At 37.6% G+C, this 8,974-nt stretch overlaps 1 protein-coding gene across 3 annotated transcripts in view; it reads right to left on the reverse strand.

Annotated features, from left to right (window-relative positions):
* Nucleotides 1-296: 296 nt before the first annotated feature.
* LOC104130220 (receptor-interacting serine/threonine-protein kinase 2) overlaps nt 297-8,974 on the reverse strand; it is a 20,912-nt gene continuing 12,234 nt past the window's right edge. For all 3 annotated transcript variants that reach the window (XM_035898865.1, XM_035898866.1, XM_009643245.2), the window contains 6 exons: nt 7,455-7,616; nt 6,640-6,725; nt 5,057-5,125; nt 4,094-4,262; nt 3,034-3,186; nt 297-1,684 (listed from right to left, as the gene is read on the reverse strand). In XM_035898865.1, coding sequence (XP_035754758.1) covers nt 1,365-1,684; nt 3,034-3,186; nt 4,094-4,262; nt 5,057-5,125; nt 6,640-6,725; nt 7,455-7,616 — 959 coding nt within the window. In that variant the 3' untranslated portion in view covers nt 297-1,364. The remainder of the gene's footprint in view (nt 1,685-3,033; nt 3,187-4,093; nt 4,263-5,056; nt 5,126-6,639; nt 6,726-7,454; nt 7,617-8,974) is intronic.

Genomic DNA, 8,974 nt, shown 5'->3' on the forward strand with positions numbered 1-8,974 from the left:
TGCTAGTTTTCCTCTCAGAAGTCTGTAAATATTTCTCACAGGTGAATGATTATCTATTTTACTGATTATTTTATGCCTTCTAAACAGGCAAAACACTATGAACAGCAGTTTTTTTCCTCACAAGCAAGATACCCCTTTTTGGCAGATTGATCTAGTCTGTTGAAAGTCACCATTTAAAGTGTAGATTAAAAAAAACATTCAAGTGAAGTAGATGCTCAGCTCCTTTAATAGGCAAAACTATTTTCAACATGTTCTGATAGACATTGCTTTTAATTGTAACAATGTATTATCTCAAGGCACTCAAAGCTGAACAAATTTACATAAAAAATGTTTGTTTCCAGCAGCATTTAGTATGTAATTTAAAAATTTCTTATATCTTAGATGTGCCTAGAAAACACATCATCACTGTATTTAAAATTGCAACTTGTCAAACTACTGAATTCAATAAGCAGTTTGAAACTGCAGAGAGAACAAATGCAACACAAGAAACAGAATAACATGGTTTTGCATTTGAAACAGTTGTAGTTTGTATAAGTTCTCATGTTAATCCAGTGCCATGAAGCTTGAAGGAATCCCACTGTGCCTTCAAAACCAGCATCTTATATAGCCTTATTTTTATTATAATTAACATAATATTACTACTTTCCCTTGCAATTCAGCAAAACCACCATTTCAAATGATCAGCCTGGCACCTCTCCTTCCTGGTTTAATTTTACATTTGAACTGCAGACAGAACAGCATGGTTTTAATGTTTTTTCCATTTAGTAAATACCTTAAGTCCCACCTCTCCAAAGTGCTGCTATCAGTGCCCCATTTTCAGAGCATATGGCCATTTGTGAGTGAAAATAAGATTTTATGCATAGTATAAGATTTCCAAGTCTTACTTAAGGCTCTGTTGAAATATTTCTTGAGTCTCTTAAGCCTTTCATTCTAACAGCTGGCTCATATGAGCTTATTGAAAGGCAGTAATTTTTTTTTCTCCTCATCCAGTACCCTGTTTGCTGTCTTATTTGGAAGGATTTAGTAACAGCTGTTCTTCCATAGTGTGATCTCCAGAGTCATGATCCATTTTCCTCCCTTATGAAAAAAAATCAGGGAAATAAGGTTTCATCCGACTTGAACTGTATTTGCTGTGGCACACGTTGCACTCCTCCCATCTCTGACATCCAAATTAGAATTTCTTATACCAGTCTTGGTAATTTCTGCAGGCAGTGGTTGACTTGACCTTTTAATCCAGCTAGCTTTTTCCACTAGAGGACTAAAATCATGGGCTGACTTCAGTCAATGGGTTGTGAAGAATTAACGTGAATCATTGCCATTCCAAATTACCAGTGCTGTGATCCATGTAACAAACTGCAGAAAAGTCACAACAGCCTATTTACCTTAGAAGGACAGTTTGGGCAATGGCTGCCTCGTCCCAGAGGACTACATTTGGTCACTGAAAGTGCAGTCACTACCACCTGTGCTGCGTTCTCTCCAAGGCAAAGGCAAGTGTCCAACAATGCCCGAGTGCGGCCAGTCACTGTGGGGTAAGAGGTAATTATCTCATAATCCATTCGGGACAACATTTGTTGTGAGCGAAGGACATCGAGAATGTGGTTGAGACGTCCTTCTGTCATGCAGTTCAGTATGGTCTGTCTCTGGCAGGCTAGTATTTGACAACAGTTTCCTTTGCAGCAAGGATCTTGAGTGAAAAGGAAACAAAATAAGATAAACTAAGTGCCTTTTTTTTTCCAGAAGTTGTTAGCAAGTGATAGCATCAACACCAGAAATATAAACTCAATAAAGGGGGAAGAGTTAGTTGTTTTGCATTCTTTGTTCAAAACTAGTCTAATGTACTTTCATCTTTCATTCGAAACTCATGAAGATCAGATTATAGAAAATAAGTGTTTCTAAAGATTAAGTGCCAGATTGTGTAAGGGACAGGGGAGATTTTCAGGTCTCACACTGTTCATCTAGCATCTGCATCAAAATGTGTGCAAAGGAGCTTGGCTTGACATAGATGAGAAAACTGTCCGGTAGACCGTGAAAGAACAGATAATCGGTAGTTCAGAGTAGTAGGACTGTTTGAAACATGTATTGTGAAACTGGGAACTTGAACATATGTCAAAGCCAAACTAGTAACAGAAGTAATACACTTGGCAAAATTATCAAGAACTTTGGGTTCTGTCTCTTTTCAAACTGATTACAATACTTAGTACTGACATGAGAGGTTTTAGTGTACAGTAAATACCATACACCAAGAGAAAATTAATAACCAAAAGTCATGTCGCTTTGGAGACCATGCCTGTGTCATTCTGATTGTTGCCAATAGATTGCTGAGATGAACTTTTCCTGCACGAACTAGTCTGTTGATTTATCCAGAAATTATGTCACCACTCAGAAGTAAGTTGAAGTGGAGAAGAATGACCAGCTAGATGAGAGAACTGTCATAGGCCAGCTTGCAGAGAGTTAGCAAGAAGCTTTACAAGCTTTTTACCTACAGGCAGATGCAGGCTTCACAAATCAAAAGCTGGCCTTTTCTGCCTCTGTTCAGTAGGAAACTTTCCGGCTCTGTTCAGTAGGAAAAACTATAACCATGTAAAAAAGGAAATGAATGCCCCCCCCCTTCTCCTAGTCACTTGTTTTTATAGTCAATAGCTACTTTTGTAGAGGTATAGAATACACAGCTTGAAATAAAAGAAAATCCTAGAATTAAACAACTAATGCCTTTTATATTCAATGTGTGCTATATTTTTTGTATTTTTATTATGGTCTTTTCAGAACTGTTCTCAGCCTGAATATGGCCCTGGAAAAAAAAAGCCAATGTTTTCAGTGGCCAATGCCTGAACTTCTGAGAACATAGGAATAGCTATATGCAAGCTCATATATAAACTCATGAGACATTTGTATCAAGTTTGGAAAGGTTATTACACTAATACCTGAAAACGTGCACAAAATTTAGACAGGTGTGTGTCCAAAATTTAAACAATTTAATCACCAAGATCTGGCGAAGGAGAATATTGCCTCCTCAAACTGGAAACAGGGTCTTACCTGTCACTGCTTGTTCAGGATGCATACGTTGTGGTCTGTGCTTAACAGCCAGTGGTGGGTCCTTATGCAGACTACTTTTTTTGGCTGTAGTTGAACCAGATAAAGGAATCGTGCAAAAGGAATTTGATTTTCTACTGTCAGAGTCTGGGTGATCTAGGAAGAGTTTGAGATAAGTAAGATGAGATTCTTGAATTGAACAACAGAACATTATACATATGTCAGCCACTGCAGAGGACTGGAGCTGAAGTGAAAACTAACTTGGAAACACTTGCTTGTTACTAGCTGTTCTTTGGGCTCTTGTTAATACGTGATTATTCCTAGGAAGATTTTGGCATATATTACTACACACATCTAGCTTTTTCAAATTGTCTGCAGGAATTTGTTTCTGAAGTTATAGAACATTCTATTCTGTCTGTAAGTCTGACAGCTATTGGTCAGAACTAAAATGGTTGGAAATGCAGATGTTGCTGTAATTGAATTAATTTCTATGGCTCAATTTTTGTATCCAAAGGCATGAGGAGTACAGAAAAGGCTTTTAAAGAAATACATCACTTGACAAATTTAAAAGCTTCAACAGGACAAATCCACATTGGAAAGGCAAAGGAAGTTATTTATGTAGGAATGGTGATTACCAGGAACCATTCACATTTTTTAAAAAGACGGTGTTGCCAGGTACATCTCCTTTTCTTATTAGGAAATTACAAAAAAGCAATTATTCCTGGTGGCACAAGGCAGTGTAGTTCCCAGGAAGGACTTGTTCTGTCAAAAGCAACAGGCAGTATTTGACATGCAAGGGAAAGGCAGCTGTGCATTACAGGTCAGGGTTCAAAAAAAAAAAATTACCCAAAGAGGCTTTTTGATCTATACACTTAATCAAAAGGCATTGTGGCACCTCTGATTTTCTACAGTAAACTCATGCTTCAGGTGACAGCAGTAGAGGGCACAGCTGTACTCTGAGAAGGGACAATTTCACATGGAAAATAACGTGTATATGGAACAACTAGTAATATTTATCCTTTTCTTAGAATAGTTGGAGCAGATTATGTTTCAAGGTAGAGACCTTTCTTTGTTGTTGTGTTCTGTGGGATAGTATTTGACAGGCCTGTCTTGAGAATATTTTCTCTTCCTACATTATTTGCACTGCTATCAAGTAGAATAGTTGACAGGCTTGGCACTACAAGAGGAATTTTCTTGCTGATTACATGGTTGAGTTTTGGTGAAGAGATGACCTGAAAAAGATCAAAATAGAGAAGAATTATATTCTTAGAAACTTTTGTTCCAAAACCTTTTCTAAGCAGTTTTCTTTTGGAATATAAGACAGCGGTATCACGTTGCCTGGTGGGGTGGGCACGCAGCTGTTGATCCTACAGACATACTTAATTCTACTTTAGCTGGTTAGCTTGGGTCACTGTGGCAGCAGAGATCCATAGTCTAACTATTCTAGGCTTTACTGCAGTCCTAGATTGCTTCTGCAGCCTGTGCTGCCAGCAGCCATGGTGTCACCAGAACCTGAGCAGTTTAAAGCTAGCTCTGATCCAGGCAGATGAGCTTCAGTTCTATCGATATCTTTCAGTATTGGCAGCCCTGCCACAAGTACCAAAATAACTTTGAAAGTGAGACTTAACTGTATTTTGGAGTGATCACAAAGCAGTTGACCTTGATCTAAGAAAATTGGTTGAAAATGCTAGAATTCAGCCTAGGACTTTTTCCAGCCATCATGTTGAACACACTACAAGAAAGGTTAGATATTTGCCATTTCATTAGGATCTCTTCAAGAAGGAGAGGGTCAAAGCAATTCTTAAGCAGAAGAGGTTTTCACAAGAGCAACATCAGAGTCAGCTGCTTGGAAGAAGGTGTAACAGTGGGCTTTGTTGGTTAACTGGACGGAGTTATCCTGATTAGGGACTAAAAGGGTTAGTGACATTTTGCCCCACAGTGTTTGTATTGTATATTGTCAGGGCTGGCAGGAGAAGCAAGCAGCTTATGAAGTAACTTTTGTAAGACTCTCATGCCATGTACTCACCTCTGAATTGCCTATGTCTGTCTGCAATGTGTATATTTCTGAACCTTTGCATGCATTAAGTGCTCTCTCCTGGAAAAAAACAGTAGAGCAACTCTAGTAAGTATACGTATGGTTTGTTCAGTTCACAGTTGTCAGGAGCAAGACACAGAGTTTATACTGTCAATATATATTACACTCTCAGGTACGCTGATATATAGTAACAGTGAATTGCACAGGGCAATTTTGCATTTTAACTCATGTAAGTGGGCACAGAATCTGACACAATCCTACCCTATTACTGGTTTTGCTGATTTAAATTTATTTTAAAAACCAGTTTTGAATCACACAGGGGAAGGTGAAAATAGCCCTGTATTGAGAGAGAGATTGGGCTAGCTTTAACGTGTTTTCCTTTAACTACCCAAACAGCAGTGCTGTCCTGTGTTTAGTATGCCAAACTGTCTGCAGTAAGGATGTGTCAATATTGTAACTTTTTTCATTTTGTACCTCTTGATGCAGATTTGTTGAACTATTTTTAGTTTATATACTTCAACAAGTATGAATCAATCTGTTTGCAAGAATCTCCAGTAGCATTTTCACAGCCATTTTGGACATAATCAGTTCAGTTGTTTGAACAATAACTAGTGCTGTTTGCTAATTTAGCAAATGGAAAAATAAAACCTTGCTCAAGGGAAATCAAAGCATTATATTATGGAATATGTGGCAGTACATTCCTAAATAAACTTAAACAGTAGTAAAAATGACTTGGACTATGACTATGCCACCTATTAAAACATTGTTCAAGTCTGTTCCCTAATCCCAGAATGTGATTGCAACATGTAGAAATAATTCAGCATGCATTACCATAACTCACATAAGCACAGCAATGAAACCAACAACATGGCATGGGTGTAAATGGAGTCAGAATAGTGACTCAGGTTGTGTCACTAGTTTTCCCACTATGAGTATCCAATTAACTAGGTAGGATATAGTTGTATTTCTGGCACTCAGATTTACACCAGATTTCCCATGGCAGTGCAGACATATACAGAATTAGCTATATCCCTCAGTTGTTGGCCATTCCCCACCCATTCCTGTAGTATCAGAGAACCCTCTTAGACCCTAGGACAAACAGTGTCTTGTGTCTGAACCACATCAATTTAAAAGCAGTGAAGCATACAAAAAAGTGCTGGTACTAGTATTGCTGCAGCAGGTACTAACGCCATCCAGGTTCTGGAATAAATATCTTCTTACGAGTACATAAACCAAAAGTTGTCCTTGATTCTAGCCCTAATCTGATCTACTTGAGGCTGATCCTTATTCTCACTCACATGGGTTTACTAGTCTGGCTACAGCTGGTTATTGGAAAGAAGCTGTCATATTTTTATAATCTCAGGTAGAAACTGTCATGGTCTCTAGAGAACCTCACAATATCTATTTTCTACAATTCCTGAAAGAACCTGAAGCACCAAAGGGTACTTCTCCAGCTCTCTGACATGTCCAATAAAACAAAGACAAAACCTTTCTTGATTTTGGACCACAAAGATTGCAATTGAAAGAATCAAGTAATTTCCTTGTGGGAGAATAAAACTTAATTTTGCACTAACCTTTGCATCCATCAGATTGTAGATTGCAGTGGAAATTGCCTCCTTATTTATACTAGTCAAAATTCCATTTAGAAGGTCTATGCATTCTGCAGGGGTAATAAAGCATTTTAAATACCACATTGCATATGAAAATGTGCATATATTTAGGCATCAGTGTATTGCAACTAACTTTACTATTATGTTGACTAGTTCAATACAACTTCCACCTCATACCTCCTCTTGGTTTCCTTTTTAAACTGATTTTAAAGAATGATTACAGTTACATTAAAATCACATTTTCTTAAATGTTCATACAGATGTAGTGAACTAACTTGCACAAGATTTACATGTGACAGTATACATCTATCACAAAGCTATATACAAATGGCTTCCTCAGCTCTCCAGCTTTGAAAATTTTCTCAAAAGTCCTTACATGTCATGATTTTAACGTTTCTGGGCTATCTTTTTAGAAACAGATGATAAACATAACAATTCCACTAAAGTAATCAATGATAGCACACTTCAAAGGGAACTGGTTTTGCATTGGAATCAAGAAATGCTGAAGAAGGTTGATCTTTGTTAAACTAGTATATATAGCTGATAGTATTCCTTCCTTTATGCATACTCATTTTTACTTTATACTAAATACAATCTTGGATGATAAGCAAGCCATTTCTGGTAGGAAGCTTCAGTGAGAAAACACATCTACAGTACCCTGATGATCTAAAAACTGCTTCCACTTCACTTGTTCTGCTGTTTTGGAGTGCTGGAGCAGTGTTCCCAACAAGACTATCTGCATTACACATCTTGCAAAGCAAGCAAATCCTGAACTTCACCTGCAGCACATGGTCTATAATCTGGTTCTTGATGCCAGCACAGAGCAATAAGGTGCAACAGTCTATTCCTCTCAGGCAAATTGCTTGGTATAAACTTTTCTGAAACGCCAGGCCTCAAACTGCTGTGGATTCCCATCAAAACTTCCAGCAGGGTTGTTTGACCTGCAATTTATATGAAAATGTCACTGTAAAAAATAAAGACCTCAGAACTCTCTTAAGTGATATTCAGCATAAGTTGTTTTGTATATTTTAAAACAAAGACTGCTTTTTTGAATGCAAAAATATTGTAAATAGATATGCTAACCTTTAACAATAACTATAGCTACTTACTGCATCAGGACATTTCAGGATAAGAACTCTGTCCAAATAACATCACAAATGGATGTGTGAATGCATGTTATAAACCACATGCACAGATACCTCAGGAATACATGTAATTATTATGGGTATATTCTAAGCACACGGTTTTATATAAAACCTTACACCTGCATTTTAAGAATAGAACACCTACTGTACAAAAAGTCTATTTTGGGCAGCCACAAGATGGCAGCCATAAGCTGTATGAACATTAAGGTACCATTCCATGCAGCATTTCTAAAAGGTCCTCAAGCCTGTAAAATAGAGGAGTCCTTCAACCAGTTCTGCCTTGCAGAACTGAGCCCGTAGCAAAGAAGCCTTTCACTGATCTCCATCTCCATAAAACAGGGATCATTCTTAGACTGTGACAATTATTACACAGTGCTTTGCAAACTAAGTTCTTTAAAACTGCCCACACTTTGATCTGAGAAAGTAAGATTCCCTGCTTACTTAAGAGAATTCAGCATGAAACGGTCTTTCTTGATCAGGATTTGAAAGTCACTGCAGCTTTAAAAATGAGCATTCTGCTCATCCAGTTAGCTGCTTGTCACTAAAATGTTCCCTGATTTTAAAATGACAACTGTCAAATCTAATACATTCTTTCTCACTAAAGGTAAGTGGAAAACCCAGCTCACAGTGCTTGAGCAAGCTCAGACAGATGGTACAAGTGGGGTAAGAAGCTACACCTTTCCCTGCAGAAAGATCAGCTTCACTGGAAACACTGAGGATTTCAGCCTGGAGAAGAGAAGGCTGCAGGGAGACCTGATTACGGCCTTTCAATACCTAAAGGGGGTCTATAGGAAAGATGGGGAAAATCTTTTTAGTAGGGCCAGCTGTGACATGATTCTATGATTCTATGATTCTATGATTCTATGATTCTATGATTCTATGATTCTATGATTCTATGATTCTATGATTCTATGATTCTATGATTCTATGATTCTATGATTCTATGATTCTATGATTCTATGATTCTATGATTCTATGATTCTATGATTCTATGATTCTATGATTCTATGATTCTATGATTCTATGATTCTATGATTCTATGATTCTATGATTCTATGATTCACTGAGGGATTCTAATCTTTACATCCTGTCACATGGATCTATGTGCTGGAACAGTAACATAACACAAAGGGACATCTGAAAAGACAGTGCTG

The sequence above is a fragment of the Egretta garzetta genome, unplaced genomic scaffold (genome assembly GCF_000687185.1).
Source record: "Egretta garzetta isolate BGI_Z169 unplaced genomic scaffold, ASM68718v1 scaffold27, whole genome shotgun sequence".
In the NCBI taxonomy this organism is placed as follows: Eukaryota; Metazoa; Chordata; class Aves; order Pelecaniformes; family Ardeidae; genus Egretta; species Egretta garzetta.